Consider the following 17,292-nt stretch of genomic DNA (forward strand, 5'->3'; position numbering starts at 1 on the left):
TCAAGCAACAAGTCAGATATTTATTATGCGGTGGCTGCTAGACCTGGCTCTGCAGTTAGAAGGCGACCGATATTATGAAATATGATTTGAAGATTTGGTGGAGTTAAACACACCTCTTCATGTCTTATTAATATGGAGCATGAGGTTGTTCTAAGAATTAACCAATCAAAAATGAACTTGTACATTTGCAAGTATTCACTCCGCCTACATGCGTGCCGCCGAGAAAGCAAACACATATAGCATTTAATAATTTCATTGATCTGGGAGAATTAATTTTCGATCATATTTAGAAGAAAAAAAATGCTAAACTTGTTCTTTAAAATTGAGTGCGAGAAACTGGAAAGTAAAAAACTGGAATTGATGGCCCACCAAGGCAGCTGTAAGGGACTTACATGAGTTTAACCGAGTGGACTGTACATATTCCAAACTGTTACGTGATATAATGTTCAACGACCCAACTCTTGTAACCGGACGAATTAAAATATAAACTGTTCTGTAATGGTCACTACAGAGGCACAACCAGGGAGTAGGAAGCTTCCAAAAAGTGGGGGGGAACAACATCAGACGAGGGGCACTTTCTCATTCCAAAACCACCACTCGTTATACCCCGATACACACCGGCCAAATCACTTAAAGATACATGATGTGTTAGTATGCTATCAATACTATTATGGTGCACGTGAATAATTAAAATTAAATATTAAAATTAAAATTAACAAAGGTTTAAGATATCCAAAAGACAGTTCTTCTTCCTTCCCCATGGACACAACCACCTACTTGTACTGGGATGGGAAGGAATGAGGGTGGGGGAGGGGCGGTGGTTATTACGTTAAGTCGTTGACAGAGAGTGATCTAAAGGGAGATGTGACTCCTACCATTTCAAAAATTTTTGGTAAAATTGAGGTTGCCTAGCTGCAAAGTGTTGCTACATATTTTGCAACTTTTCAAACAATACTGAAGAATTTTGTAACTGTTTAGATTGTACAGCACATGTTACATTTTGAATATATCTGTACTACACACCAGCATTTCTTGTGATATTAGGTCTGCTGGGTCGGTGGGGTGGGGTGGACTGGGTCTATTGAATTCATTCACTGGGAGGGGCTTAAACACACCACTCCACAGAAGTATACGTGGTTTTCCCCCTACGCTACCACATGGTCAATAGTTTGACAGTATGGCAACAAATGTCCCATTCGATTAAAACATCTCTACATGAAGAGGGGACATTGAGCGTTCCCTTAATCCCGCTAATCTTTACTCAACTTCATGAGATTTGTTGATATTTGTTTTCTACGATCATAAAAAGAACAAAACATATTGAACACTGCAGGTTTGACCAGTATTCAAGCCTGAGTTCATTCATTGTCAGGATGCAAGATTTCGTTTGCTACGGGAAAGGTTAGATTAAAACTATTCTTTATGATGTTTCGAAGTAATAAATAGAGTAAGTGATATCGACTTGTTGAAATGGCGTCCGCAAATCATATTAGGCAATCTCGCTCCATTTTACGTTCGACTTAACGCTTCCCTCATAAAAAGTCAGAGTACATCGCTAAAAACCTACTTAATAAAATTATAGCTCATATAAAATTGGGTGAAATATATTTCTATATTTGGCTGTTCACCGTGCTTGCTTGCCTCGATAAGCATTATATATATATCTATATATATATATATATATATATATATATATATATATATATATATATATATATATATATATTTATATTTATATATATATATATATTTATATATATATATATATATAAATATATATATATATATATATATATATATATATATATATATATATATATTATTAAAATCGTAATGAGTTGGAAAATCAAGAACAGTAAAAAAAACTTCCAGCCACCACCGGGATTCGCACCCGGGGCTCCCTCTTTGTACGCGGACACCCTAACCAACAAGGCTTTGGACGCTGACGGTATGTCCAGAGGTTCAAAACCAGTAAGGAAGGTCGTAATTCCACTGTAGGCGTACATATATATATATATTTTCTGGCTAATACATTCGCGACAGACGTTAAGGTAAGGTTGATTAATTTTTACAATATTAGTGGAATTATATAGTAGAATTACGATCTTCCTTACTGGTTTTGAACCTCTGGACATACCATCAGCGTAATATATATATATATATATATATATATATATATATATATATATATATATATATATATATATATATATATATATATATATATATATATATATATATTGCATTCATTACATTGATTACATAAAGTTATATATAAAGGGAGACTTAGAAAATAACATTTATTTAACTTAGCTTGAGTAATAAGTGGATGAGGGTTACCAATATGTACGAATTGACAGTACTTAATTTAAAGGTGCCATCAAATCTTATCAAAATAAAAATGGAAAAAAGAGAGTGGTTATGTAGTTCGTGAATCTGATAACAGAATTTAACGAGACAAATATAAATGAATGTAAATAAACTCGAAATCATTATTGACAGTGATATTTCTAAAATAAATAAAACGCATTTGGTCATTAAAATAGTGCTTGTGGAACACCCAAACGTTACAAACAGACTTGATAAATCAGCAATCATGCAAAAGCAAAGTCATGTGAAACGAGTACAACGATCATTACCTTTAAGACGTCGTTGGTTAAAAGTCGGGAAAAGATTTTCTGGCTAATACATTCGCGACAGACGTTAAGGTAAGGTTGATTAATTTTTACAATATTAATTAATGCCTGATATGCTTACAGTCAATTTAGATGCATGTAATTAAAAAATGTCTCAAATATTCTTAGCTTCTAGCTGACTAGAGTAATTCTAAGAAAAACATGTGTAAAAATTTCGTAGAAGGTAATCTTTGTACGAGGTGGTAATATCAGTAAAACGTTTGAACCACCAATTATATTTTTAATAGTCACACATCCATTGCAACGGCCAAACCATGGTAAAACTTCCATGGTTCTTAACGCCATCTATAACACTTAAGAATTCTGCAGTTCATTTAACGTAGAAAATTGTTCATTTCAATGTTCAAAGATGAGTTTATGTATATGTCGGCAGTTTATAAAGAGATCCATTCTAATTAGTTGCACTGTATAAGGTTTGCAATTTACAAACAGGACGTGCTTAAATTTCTTAATTATGTTCATATAAGTGACATTTGTAATCAGTATCTTGCAATAAAAAAAAACGAAAAAAGTTCAATCGTAACTGACAAGCTCCAAGTAATAAGTTACGAGAAAAAAAAAACAATTTCGTCTTAGAGCTTCATTAATTAGACCTTTTATCACTTGTCATTTCCGAGAATTTAATAATTATAACAAGGATATTTGATCATTCAATTCTCGTCTATTGTTTCATTCTTTCTTCCTTTCCGTGTACGTATAATTCCATGAAACTATTAAGACATCATATTTCATGGCCTGCATCTGGCAACCCGTCTTCTTTCTTTCTTTTTCGTTTTTTTTTTACGTCTTACGGTAAAATAAACACTCATCAGTTATCAGTGGTATATGGAGAAGTTCAAGAAAGAAAAAGATAAAATGTAGGCTTGAGTTTTAAGCCTTAAGGGTTAACGTAACATCCGAGATGTACTTCAGTCTTATGGACGAAAATGAATCTATGAGTTGAGACTGAAGCGGTTCATGTGCTTGACATGGAAATTGGTCGATGAAAAGAGAAAAATCGGCAATACAAAAAAAAAAATGGATAAGTATAATCATTGTATTTTCGTCTAAAAGAGTTATAGATGCGAATAGTACCGGTTTCCGTATGTTGTAGTAGATGTATATGAAGATTAAAATGGGCATACATTATTTCTTGGTGTGATTGTCAGAGGCAGAAAACATCCCTGACCGAGCTACGAGCTTTTCGTTCTATGGTAATTTTGCAACGAATATATCATAATTAATAACAGTCGTGTGAATGAATGTTTGTCCTAAAGATATTCACTGAATAATCATGTTAACACAACTTGTTAAAATATTTATGTTTTTCAATAAACGTTGGATAAATTCAGGTCTCTAATTTTTAGTATTTGAAATAATAAAGTATGAGAAAACTGTCATACCATCGAAAACTCCGGACTAGTGTTTCGTTATGCAATTTGTATTGATCCAGATCTTTGAAGATGACTTTACCCAGCTTTTATTCATGGCACTAGGGAGGGGAGTGGGCGTGTGGGGAGTGGGGTGGGGAGGTGTACATGCCCCATTTTCGACCGCATCCAAAATAAAATTTAAAAAGTTATTAGCACAACCTTGCTTGCAGATGTCATTATAGACCTAATTTATTGAACGTCTTAATATTTTTTTTTTTTTTATATTTCTGGACGAGGGTCCACCCTTCCATCGGATTTGACCTCAGCTACCCCAGCGTCACACCTCCTAATATTTATATGATATCATGAATCTGTATAAACATGTACATATAATATCATTTTTAAACATATAATATAATATTGCATATAGCTGTATAAACATTTACATGCAATATCATAATACAAATAGCTATGTATACACTTGTACATAAAATACAATATTACTTTTAACTATATTAACTTATACATGTCTTGATGTATTATAGTTGTATTAACTTGCACATATAATGTAATAAGATACTTAGCTGTATATAAACTTGCACATACAGTATAAATATTACATATAGCTTTATTAACTGGTACATAATTATTATGTAATAACCTTAAAACAAGACGGAGTATGTCTATTTCTAATAGTTAGAAATTAAATCATCTCGAACATTTCGTCCTTCCTCTTAAACAAAATGTAAAAAATAAAAATATGGAACAAACATTTTATTCTAATTTCTTTCCATCTTAGTTCATTACTGTCCTTTTGTCGAAAGTTGTTAAAGCCCTAAAGGATTTGAGAATTTCAAACAGGCTATATTTTGTTTGCCCTCGTAGTATCTTATGTCCTAAATGTGTCAGAGAGCTTCCAGCCATTGATCGATGCATAAGCAAAATTCTAAATTTAATGAAACAGAGCGTAGAAGCCCCTGGCAGCCACATTTTGTATCGAAGTTGCACTTTTTTGCCCATAATCTGTCAAGGACGGGGACATTATACCCGTAATTCATCCATGAGGTTTAAACAGATTTACTGAGAGAAGGATTCGCTCTGTGAGAATAATTCAATCTAATGTCTCTTGGCTATGTTAGTTACCCTTAAATCCGGCAAGTATATATCACTCCTACTTCCATGTTGCGAGTACAGCATTTTTCAAGTGTCTTACCATTTAAAAGTATTAATCAGATTTGTCTTATAAAACACGAGTTAACCGCAATTTGATGTCCACTGTTCACTAAAGCGGTTAATTCCGGAATGTTAATATTCTTTTATATATTATACTGCGACATAAGGTTCGTCAACTAAACATTTAACTTTTGTGTAGTTCATTTAACGGACAGTCTGGGCCACACAAAAAATGTCACAAAAGGGGCAACTTATGCAGGTTATTTTTGCATTTAGACTGTAACACAAGTAGTAATGAGTTTTCTTGGTTACTGAATTTACCGTTAAAGTACAGTATTTCCAAGTGTCTTACAAACGTATAATGAAAAATTCGGCACATAAATCACCCAGGTTTACCAACATTTAATGTCCATTGTTCATTAAAAAGATAACTGTTGTTGACTTACTTTATTAAATATGACAAAACAGCAAGTACATAAAGGTTAACTTTGTGTATCTTAATTTTACGGAATTACAAGAATAGTTTTGGGTCATTTCATAAAAGCAGCAACTTGAAGTGTTTGCATTTAGACTAAGCAATGTGATAAAAAAACATGGCCCTTTTATTAAACGGTGATAAAGGTGGACAATCCCAGCCGATACTCATAGCTAGTACAGTAACTACTGGTGCCACCTGTAACACATGTTACCGTGTTACGAACACAAAGTAGTAATTATACTGATACACGGTTGAGGGACATGAACAGTGGTAACATGTGTTGCAGGTGGCACCAGTAGTTACTGTACTAGCTATGTGTTTGAAGTAAATGAGGTACGGTACCGCTTGATTCCAGTTCACACCTCTCTTTAAATTACGCCAATTCGTCATGCCGAGAACGAAGAAATGCCATGTTCGGGTGTATCCATAGGCCTACTTATAGCATAAATCGACTAGATTCGACTTCATTTCAGAATCGCGTATTAAAGAACTCGCACTCAAAGGTTTGTACAACAACTACTGTTCATGTCCCACAACCGTGCATCAGTAATGACTACTTTGTGTTCGTAACATGTGCAACATGTGTTACAGGACATGAACAGTATAGTACCAGTATAGTACCAGTATAGTACCAGTATAGTACCAGTATAGTACCAGTATAGTACCAGTATAGTACCAGTATAGTACCAGTATAGTACCAGTATAGTACCAGTATAGTACCAGTATAGTACCAGTATAGTACCAGTATAGTACCAGTATAGTACCAGTATAGTACCAGTATAGTACCAGTATAGTACCAGTATAGTACCAGTATAGTACCAGTATAGTACCAGTATAGTACCAGTATAGTACCAGTATAGTACCAGTATAGTACCAGTATAGTACCAGTATAGTACCAGTATAGTACCAGTATAGTACCAGTATAGTACCAGTATAGTACCAGTATAGTACCAGTATAGTACCAGTATAGTACCAGTATAGTACCAGTATAGTACCAGTATAGTACCAGTATAGTACCAGTATAGTACCAGTATAGTACCAGTATAGTACCAGTATAGTACCAGTATAGTACCAGTATAGTACCAGTATAGTACCAGTATAGTACCAGTATAGTACCAGTATAGTACCAGTATAGTACCAGTATAGTACCAGTATAGTACCAGTATAGTACCAGTATAGTACCAGTATAGTACCAGTATAGTACCAGTATAGTACCAGCCATGACTATCGGGTGACAAGCCATACTTGGGTATGCTATATTGGCCCCAAATATGCTAGATATTCAAATATGGTCACCTTTAGTCAAAATTCTTAAACTGTTTTAATGACAACCTTCGAGGAAATTTTCCTCACAGGGACATTCAGTCGTCTTGTGTGTTCCTTAAAAATGTCTGAGAACACTTTTGAGAGTTGAGACCTCCAGGAAAAGTACTTTTGAAAACTTCTAGCAATTATAGCGTGCTATAATTTGGGGCCTATACTGACTACCAAGATTCTCTTCCCAGTTGAAGGTAAGGAAAAATCAAACCTCTTCACATCTCGGACAAATCGCATCAAGCAATTATCAATCCACGTCATCTGCATTTTGTTAAGCTTAACGTTAGCTTAAAGAAAAGATGTTGTGTTTCATAACATCTCCTTGTATTGAAATCGACTCAACAGAACCTGGATATACTACTGACGTTGAATGTGCTGTAACCTGCAGATATTGGCGTGTCAAGATGATTTGGATCTACCCCTTCCTAGTTGTTAATATGGTCTTATCTGTTGTCCTAGGAGAAGGTACGTTAGTTCACTTGTATGCTTTTTTTTTCATAATGAGTCGCTATCATTAACCTTTTCAATAAAAAACATAAAAACCTAAAGAGACTAATATTCGTTTTAATATCGCTAAATCTTGAGCAGCATAATCCTGTACGTTCAGCTTTGAGATTGTTTACAGCTTATTGACACCCTCTTGGTAGAATTTCGCCTATGTCGAGAGGGAGAATCAGAGGGATGCATCCCCTGTTTTATGCCGAAAGAAAATATGGAGGACCTGGGAAAAATATGATAAAGAATATTGTATTTTGATTTTCCCAGTAGCCAATGCTTTTAGGAAAAGGAGAGTATAAAAGTGGGAGGTAAAGGAAGGTGTGGGGTGGGGAAAGGGGGATAGCGGAGACAAAGCTGCCTCCGGCTCTCGACTTGACTCTGTAGACCTTAGCTTATTTTGATAATTAGAGTCAAGATTACCATATGAAATTTTTCAAAAAGGAATTTCAGTAAACGCTAGAGATCAAATTATCATTTAAATATATCGTTACTACAATCAACGTGTTCCGCCATCTTGTTTTTCTGACTAGAAGATTTTGAAGAAGACAAGAACCACAATTGTTACCGTAAATGTTCCTGGCCTGCTGAACCATTAACTTGCAATTACAAATTCGAGTTAGAATGCCTTACTGCGATGTCAGAAGCCTGTTATGACTGTCCGTATAATAAGGAGGATTGCCTTAGGAAAGGTTGCATCCCTCTCAGTGGAGTACAAAAATCAATTTTTGCAGTGAACGGAAGAATGCCTGGACCAGCTATTCATGTGAGAGTGTAATCTACAATTACTAAATTAATATACCAATTAGAAAAGACTATACTAATTTCATATTGTTTATAATAGTATATTATCTAAACAACCTTCGTACATATTTCGATAATGCCTTCGGTCTGTACCTACATGCAGTATGTTCTTCTTCTTCTTGTTATTATTATTATTTTTTTTTATCTATTTTAATATGTGTTCGTATTTTTAATATGTGTTGTCTCAGATCCTGCCAGGATCGATACGTCGGGAACCTTATTACGCTTATTTATATACCCACACAAGCATTTGCCAGTAAATAAACATTTCTTCTCTTTGTGTGAGTGTCCATGGCACTAAGATATAATGAAACATATATTAGATTTAAGTTTGTCAAGGTTGTATATCAATGCTTGATTTACAGGTTTATATTAATAATAATAATAATAACCATATTAAACTAATTAAGATACAGCAAAGAATCAAAAAATTACAAGGACAGTTCACAGGTTAATTGAGTTTGGTTATAAAAGACCTTTTCAACGTAATTTTCTTGTCACAATTTGTTTCACAAAGGGAACTTGAAGCAAGCACATTTGATGTCTTATTGGTACATTGACAAACCTATGTGTTCATTCTCATTATGATTCACTCTTTCAATCTTTTTTTCATCTTCCATTGCGTCGTATACCTTTCCATGTTGGAACTGAATGAATTTGTTACCACAATGGTAAATCATATTCCAGTTTGTCAGCAAAACTTACCTCCGAATTATACTTGATGATGTGGAATCGATATAATGTAAACCACAAAGTGTTTGCTCGTTTGCTAAAAGCCTGTATAGCATAAATTAATATCAATGTGAACTATTTCACCTGAAACTCCTCCTCCCCTCGTAGGTTTGCGAAGGAGATACAATTAACGTCACGGTTACAAATAAATTGGGTTTTGGAGAAGGCACTAGTATACACTGGCACGGTATACACCAACGTTCTTCACCTCAAATGGATGGAGCGACATTCATTACGCAATACCCAATCGAGCACGGAACTACTTGTACGTACACATTCCAAGCAGATCCAACTGGGACCCATTACTGGCATTCGCACCACCGACTGCAACGTGTAGATGGCCTATACGGTTCTCTGGTCGTGCGACAGTCGAAAGAGGTGTAGTGTATCTTGCAAAAAATAGTTCGTAAAGAGATTTGCTGGTGAATTCTTATACTGTTTAGCTTGATATATGCAGGGGGATAGGAAGCTTCCAAAAAGTGGGAGGGGGGAACAACATCAGAGGGGCACCTTCTCATTCCACAACCACCATTCGTTATGCTCTAAACCGATACAAATCGGCCATATCACTGAAATATATATGATGTGTTAGTATGCTATCAATACTATTATGGTGCGCTGCAACATTGACTTTTTATTTATTAAGATTGCTTATTGTTAACTGTGCTACAAAAAGATATGGGATGCCATTTTAAAAATAGCATGTACAGATTAAAAATAAATAATTAAATAAAATATTAAAATTAATAAAGGCTTAGATATCCAAAAGACAGTTCTTCATCAAAGGGGCACATTTTATTTGCCAGTAGGGCACATTTCTATTTTGTAAAAAAAGTAGGGGCACGTGCCCCCAGTACCCCCACCCCCGGCTCCTACCCCCTGGACATATGCAATCATGATTGAAAGGTACAGTTGCTATAGCTTGTAGTGTAAAAAATAAGAACACATCGTAACAGAAAAGAAATTCGACTTATAATAAGTGTATGCCGTAAACGCCCAAACGCTTGGTGACTTTATTGGTTTCGTTGGTAATGGTAATTTTCATCACTCTGTTGCCAACGCACCGTCATTTCCTCCCAACGCCTTGTCAATCCCTCTGGGATCTAGAGGATATACAACTGCCCAGTTAAAATGGTTGATCATTGCAACAAACTACTGTAACGTAACCCATTGCCAACGAAAGGTATAGTCGCACATAATAACAGCAGGATGTTATCGTGTGAAGATGGTTTTTGGAATGGACTGTAGCAAATTGGAGCATAACACAACGGTGGAAACTGAGGAAAATTAGGGCAATAAATTTACCGTGACTTTGTTAACGACAGTTTGTACATGTCTCAATCGAAATCACAATGTTCAGTTTATTGGTGTCAACGTCTTATGGCGGATAATCAATGCAATACTTGTATAACACTGTCTAGAATTAACAACTTGCATGTAACTTGATAATGTGTAAAAGTCCCCAAACGACCTACAGCTAGCAAGAGAGTTGATCTAATTAAAACGAGCTAGACTTGAATTTTTTTATTATGTTATGTATATGTTTTATAAAAAATAATATCAATCTCAGACTAACGTCATGATTTGTTCGCATTACTGTTACCATTCTCATTTTTTGCTTTTATATTCCTCACTTATCTTGATGTGAAAAAAAATCATTTTTACCTTCCTCATTGTCTTTAGAGAGATGTTCACGGAGATGAATACGACACCGACTTATTGGAACACACCATCATTGTGTCCGATTGGTTTCATGCTAACGTTGACCAGCAGTATGAAGATGATATGCGCGAGCCTGACGCAATCCTAATTAATGGCAAAGGTAAAAGTGAACTCAGCAGTGAAAGATTCACTGACGCCTCCTCCTCCAATGTCAAAAGCAGAACCACCACCGAGAGAGCAGTGTTCGATGTTTCTGAAGGTAAACGACACCGATTCCGTGTCGTTAGCAATGCTGCAAATGATTGTCCTATGAGAATTGCCATAGACTACCACAAGTTAAGAGTCATTGCGAGCGACGGACGGCCTTCTCGTGCCGACGATTTTGATTCCATTACGATTAGTTCCGGTGAAAGATTTGATTTTGTTCTAAACGCTAGTCAAAGAGTCGATAACTACTGGATGCGAGTGGAAGGGTAAGCAATGAAAACTATGAAAACTAACAGGGGCAATGCTCTATAGGTTAGCGTTTCACAAAATAGTAACAGTGTTACTTGGAAGTTAATACGAAAAATGGAATTCGCAATAACGCTGGAATTGTTGTGATGAGCTTGTTATTCTGGTTTAAGTGTGAACCTGTACTGTGGAACTCAATTTAAATCATCTTTTTTTACATTCAACTCAAATGTCTAAGATTTTGATAATTTCAATTAAAGTGGAACTGCGTGTCTCTATTCACTACGAGCCTTGTCAACTTCAATTCTAAACTCAAATGTTGACCACTTACAGGTTATATTTACCTGCTTGGTTGAGATCAGAGGCTGTTATTCCCTTTGGGAAAGTGAATATTGGTGCTTCGTGCCAGAAACAACAATATCTACATAAACTTACTGATACTTATAGTGGCATATTTTTATCCGTTACAGAACAAATGTGATACGATAGTTAATGTGGTATTGGTCATGTAGTACACTTAGATTAACCTTTATATTCCAATAGCTAGATTGCCGTTAAATTAACGTTGTTGATGTTTGAATATATCACAATAAAACGTCGTGGACTGTGTCGCAAATCAACAAGAGCAAAATGGCAAAGTATGAAAATCAATCAACAGGAAATTTGAAAAGATTATATATGTTCAAACTTGTTAACCATGTTTATATTTGCAGGCTGGCCGACTGTCGCCATCATCAGGAATTGGCCGTTGTGCGTTACAGAGGGGCCAAGGGTATTGATCCTATCGAGTCTTATGATACGAAGAACGATATCAAAGGAACAGAAGTTAACTCATTGAAACAGATGAATAGTCAATTTGACATCATCCGACTAAGATCTTTAGGTGACTAGCATCATAATTAAATGTTTCTCTTTCTGCCCGATACTCATAATTACTCAGATATGTTCACTGAAAAGAGCGTATGACATTAATTTAGCTACTTGATCACTTAATACTTTAATTGCAAGATTTCAGGAGAAAGTTCTGGAGTGCAATCATGAAAGCATAAATGATCATATTGTTATTATTTGTTATTATTCATATATACAGGGTTACAACCATATAATAACGATAATATGCTATCATTCGCTAAATAACTATTCCTTTTGTAAACTTTCAGAACCGCTTCCCTTAGAGGACACATTGGAGCCAAATCGAACGTTTTACTTGAATTTGGGGTTCCATACGATGGATACCACGACAACCAAACCAATGACACAGATAAACAGCGTCTCCTTTCGAGAGCCATCGATGCCTCTGCTTAGAAACCATTCCAGTATTAATGCATCACAATTCTGCTATTATAAAGATGTGACTCAAGAGATGATCGATAAATGTTCCTCAGAATATTGTTCATGTATTCATGTTATAAAAACTAATATTAATGAGGTACGTTAAAGAAAGTCATTTTAATATGGGCTACGTCAGAGCTCAATGTTCGTTCAGTAAGGCTTGCATCAATAACATATTTGTTGAGTCTTCTCGGTTAGACCTATGTACTTTTACGTTTAGGCGAGATGTGTTGACTCTGACAAGGACACCAGAATATAGCCCTTATTCTTTTATGGTATAGAAAAAAATGGTTATGGAACTTTGCCGACTATTTGACACAAAGTAACAAAGCTGTACATTTGGTTGGTTTTTACAAAGTATAGTTATAGCTAGTTTTTATCAAGTGTGAGAAAAGTATAAAAGGTGCTCATAACTGTGTCTCGTGCATATACTTCATATTTAAGATATACGTACTCAAAACTCAAGAAAACTGTCTGCATTATAAAAGAACCTGCGGTAAACTGGTCTATCAAATTTCGTTCCTATCGTTTCTTGAACCAGATTATAGAATTTGTGTTAATTAATGAAGAAGGCGGGATGACATCAAATCACGCAATGCATCTCCACGGTTATTCATTTCGAGTTGTTGCCATGGGTAACCTGGATGACTTCATAGACAAGAATGTTCTCAGAAAAACGAATGAGGCCGGACAGTTACGCAAGAATACCCGAACAGGTCCGTTAAAAGATACTACAGATGTTGCAGTTGGAAGGTACTCGATAGTACAAATCAAGACTGACAACCCAGGATGGTGGTTCTTCCATTGCCACTTTGCTTTTCATTTACAGGTAGGCTGCATATATATATATATATATATATATATTTATATATATATACATATACATATATATATATATATATATGATTGAAATTGTAGTGAGTTGGAAAATCCAGAAAAGAGAACAAATTTCAGGCCTCCACCGGGATGCGAACCAACTAGGCTATGGTCGCTGATTGTATATCGAGAGGTTCGAAACCGGTAAGGAAGGTCGTAATTCCACTTAAGGCTTATGTATATACTGGTCAGGTAGAGGGGAAATCTTCCTTTTCTAGGATGAATAAGAATGTCACTTTGATGTTGCCTATCAATTGTACGTTTTCACGAGAAGAAAATATATGCATAACGCAGCGGTCTCTTGAAAAGTACATTTTATCTGGTCCACAGGATGGCATGAGTCTTGTTCTGCAAGTTGGAAACGAAGAGCACCTTTCGGACATTCCTGACCGCTAAGCATGTCACCATTCTTAAAGGAACCATGGTTGTCAAGCTCTCCATAAATCCTCACATTCTCTGATTTTGTAACCATATGAGAAGTTAATCATCCAATTAAACGTGGACCATTTGTTATGAGTGACTTGGCTGTTGTAATGTTTTTAAGACGATTTAAAGTCGGCGGACTCGGACATATACCGGTGACGCCGTTACCTTTAACCAAGCGTTATATTTGGCGGCTCCGGCGACATCGGCATCAACATCTGAGGAAATCAGCCCCTTAAGCATTTTAAAGGCTTGGCGGTGATGCCATTCGGATCCTTGGACGCAGAGACAACACGATATGATATGTTTTTCAAGGACAAATTGTGTTAAATGTTAACCATGTATACTCTGTTCTTTATATGAAGCTAAAAGAACAGTTTTTTTTTTATTGAGTCCGTACTAATGAGCCGACGGCAACGTCAATTTAGCCTTAAAGGAGCTTACCAGTAGTTTAGAGGTTATATCTTGAATACCTGAATAGATATAGAGACTCTACTATATTTTGTTTTCCTTTTTCTTGGAAAATGACATGCATGTCAAGACTAAAACTGGTACCTTAATGTATACCTTAATTAATTGACAATATTTATCACTTTACATTCTGAACCACACCATACTGTCGGTAAAGTTTGTTGTTTTGCAGCCTTCATTATTTTTTATTAAATTATTAAATGACAACGTTTAACGCTGTTGTGTCAAATCGATAGATATTGTCGTGCGTGAATTTTATTCCACACCCGATATTAGGAGAACGAATATCCATTTCGTGATATGATAATACAATAAACCAGTTATCAGTCAGTTTTCTGTCTCACAAATACCTTTCTTCTTAATCATATGATCGCATTAATTGAAGTGAAACTGGGAAAATTAAGAAATATCATTAAAAGATATGCTATCTGACTAAAGGCTATAATCAAGATTTTTATCACGAATGACGCAATTAGTCATACATCTCAAATGCATGCCATTTAAAGAAAAAAAGAGAAAAAGGTTTGCAATACATTTAACAGACAGTTGTCGTTATTTACGAGCCTCGTGGATGTTAAAACATATAAGACATATTTTAGTAATAATTATAGTCAGGGTTGATATCTCGTGCAAAGAATTAAGTATGCTTATTCCCATAAACGTATACGTTCAAGTAAAGCTTGAACATTATATTTTATAACGCGCAACATGTATTTCAGAATCAACCAATTCTGATATAACATGTAGACAACGTTCTGTCCGCAAACGTTTAGGCCCACGACCCAGAATCTTTGAAAGGAAAATTAGATTACGACCCACCAGGACCACAACCTTCAGAATCGATGCTTAGAATTCATGAAAGCTACTTTGAACTAGATTTCAAAAAGAATAACTGGATGAATCTCCGTCGCAAAGATCCGGAAACTGTCGATAAATTTCCCACGCCTAGAAAACTTCCGCAACCCACCGACATTTTTTTGCGAACCGCATAATTTGGGGACCGTCTGTATAGATTGTAGCCATGAGCTAGTCATACATATCCTTCTTTCTAATCTGGTCTTGACCAATAAAGATAAAATAATAATAATAAAAGTTTATATAATGATTGTCGCAACAATTTGTCGTAAATTCTCGGAAACTTTTCGCGGGCTGGACATAATTGAAATCTCAAATGTGGTTACCATAGTATCATATATTCTACAATAATATTATCGTGATTTTATTGCCTAATAAAGCAGTTCATCCGGTTTATCGGTACCTTAAACCCAAACTAGTTCAACATTGAAGGTGACACCGCAGCGATTTATGATTTATGATATCAAGGAATTTCGTTGAAACATTTTTTTATGGTATAGTTGTTTTAAAAAATCGACAAGTGTAAAGGTATATATAAAGTATATAACGTTAAGCCACTGCATATACTGTGAACAGGCTTATTAACCCCAAGTCTGTGAGTCTAGGTCAGGCATACTGATAATGAAGCAGTACATACAGCATTGAACAAACTTGTTCATGTTCAAAGGAGGAAAATATTGTTTTATTAATTTTTTATTAATTTTCTGATTGTGTGTAAACAACAAGTTATGTAATAGTCGAGCAGGCATAAACTGATCATGATATGTAACATAATTGGTTAATCAAAATCATATTTAAAGGGTTTTCTCAAAGTCATATTTTTTGTCACATTGTCAAATTTATACTTTTGGGCATTCAACCAGCATTTCATGCCACTGATCTGAAGCATATATGAAGTGAATTTCCCAAAACGTTTACAATAATTACTATTCATTATATCTGATTTATCAAACCCTCAGTAGCTCAAATTACGTTCCTTGTAGTGGAGCGTTAACGAGGCATTACAACTTTGTTTTTAGTGCGTTCCCACGAACCCGGAGTTTGCTTTACCCCTGTATTACGTAATAGCAACAAACAAGCCCGGTGTTTTAGATCCATGTCCCTTATGGCGGGCCATCAGTCTCAAATCATGGGAGATCGACTTATACCGATTTAAATCGACATATACCAGTTTAATTCGACATATCATCGATTTAAATTGACATGGAGTGTTAGCTCAGTGGTTAACGCCGGTGCCTTTCAATCATAAGGTCCCCGGTTCGAGTCACTCCCAGATTAATGTATGTCGTCCAGTTACAGAGTTGTTGACAATTAACAATTCATAATCATGGACGTTAAATATGAATGTAAGAAACTGAATTCGGTCAGCTTGCGGCTTTGGTAAGCCAATGAGGCTTCTTCGCGAGTTCCTGCTTGCAGGAGGATCTAATATACATACATATACATACATACATACCCGATTTATTTTACTTATCATCGATTTAAATTGGTATATGTAGATTTAAATCGATGGTATGTCGAATTAAACTGGTATATGTCGAATTAAATCGGTAGAAGTCAATTTCAGCTGCTGGAAACTGGTATAAGTCGAAGGAAACTGGTATATGTCGATTTAAATCGGTATTAGTCGATCTCCCATGATTTGAGACTGTTGGCCCGCCATAGTCCCTACGTGTTACTCGGGTGTTAGACCATGAAGCTATAAAAACAGGCACGCGACAGTCTAGCGCAACTCTGCGTGAGTCACGCAAGCGATAGACCAATGGAATACTAGTATTCACACTGTGAGAGTGTCCCACATTACTGTGGTAACTTTCAGCATGATATATAACGTGCGTACAGTTATATACACAGAATACATGCATAACTTGTGTATGTCGTGCTACTATATCTGCGCTGTTCTTTTGCCTGCGAACCCGACACTTGTTTTAAATTTCAGTCGTGTTTCCTAAGGGCAGTCCAAAGGAAGATAAAGTATCCCACGCGACGTACTTTGTCTGTATCTTAGGCTTCTGATTGAGATCTTGTGGGTACATTTTCCTCATATCAATCAAACCCAAGACACGTCAAAGATAAAAAACAGTATCATATTTCGTTTCGGTAAAATTCTTAATACCGGTATAGAGAAAACAACTCCACAAGTAAGATTCCTATGGATTCAAGATGGACGTGT

General features: G+C 35.6%; 1 protein-coding gene across 2 annotated transcripts; it reads left to right on the plus strand.

The window, feature by feature from the left end:
* The first annotated feature begins 7,357 nt into the window (after window positions 1–7,357).
* LOC139975398 (uncharacterized) lies at window positions 7,358–16,192 on the plus strand. 2 transcript variants are annotated; one of them, XM_071983365.1, is made up of 8 exons: window positions 7,358–7,481; window positions 8,045–8,277; window positions 9,156–9,425; window positions 10,731–11,182; window positions 11,876–12,045; window positions 12,323–12,591; window positions 13,036–13,323; window positions 13,701–16,192. In XM_071983365.1, exons 1-8 carry the CDS (start codon window positions 7,421–7,423, stop codon window positions 13,764–13,766), a joined length of 1,809 nt encoding a protein of 602 aa, XP_071839466.1. In that variant the 5' UTR covers window positions 7,358–7,420; the 3' UTR covers window positions 13,767–16,192. The 2 variants fall into 2 exon arrangements, with proteins under 2 accessions (XP_071839466.1, XP_071839467.1); XM_071983366.1 differs by having other exon boundaries at window positions 7,359–7,481; window positions 8,048–8,277.
* The last annotated feature ends 1,100 nt before the right edge of the window (window positions 16,193–17,292 follow it).

This window comes from Apostichopus japonicus, chromosome 10 (assembly GCF_037975245.1).
Source record: "Apostichopus japonicus isolate 1M-3 chromosome 10, ASM3797524v1, whole genome shotgun sequence".
In the NCBI taxonomy this organism is placed as follows: domain Eukaryota; kingdom Metazoa; phylum Echinodermata; class Holothuroidea; order Aspidochirotida; family Stichopodidae; genus Apostichopus; species Apostichopus japonicus.

Excerpts from the sequence above, each read along its gene's own strand:
- LOC139975398 (XM_071983365.1), top strand. The coding sequence starts at position 7,421 with ATGATTTGGATCTACCCCTTCCTAGTTGTTAATATGGTCTTATCTGTT. Across the intron at positions 12,046-12,322 it reads CATCCGACTAAGATCTTTAG|AACCGCTTCCCTTAGAGGAC; the intron begins GTGACTAGCATC and ends GTAAACTTTCAG. Across the intron at positions 12,592-13,035 it reads TAAAAACTAATATTAATGAG|ATTATAGAATTTGTGTTAAT; the intron begins GTACGTTAAAGA and ends TTCTTGAACCAG.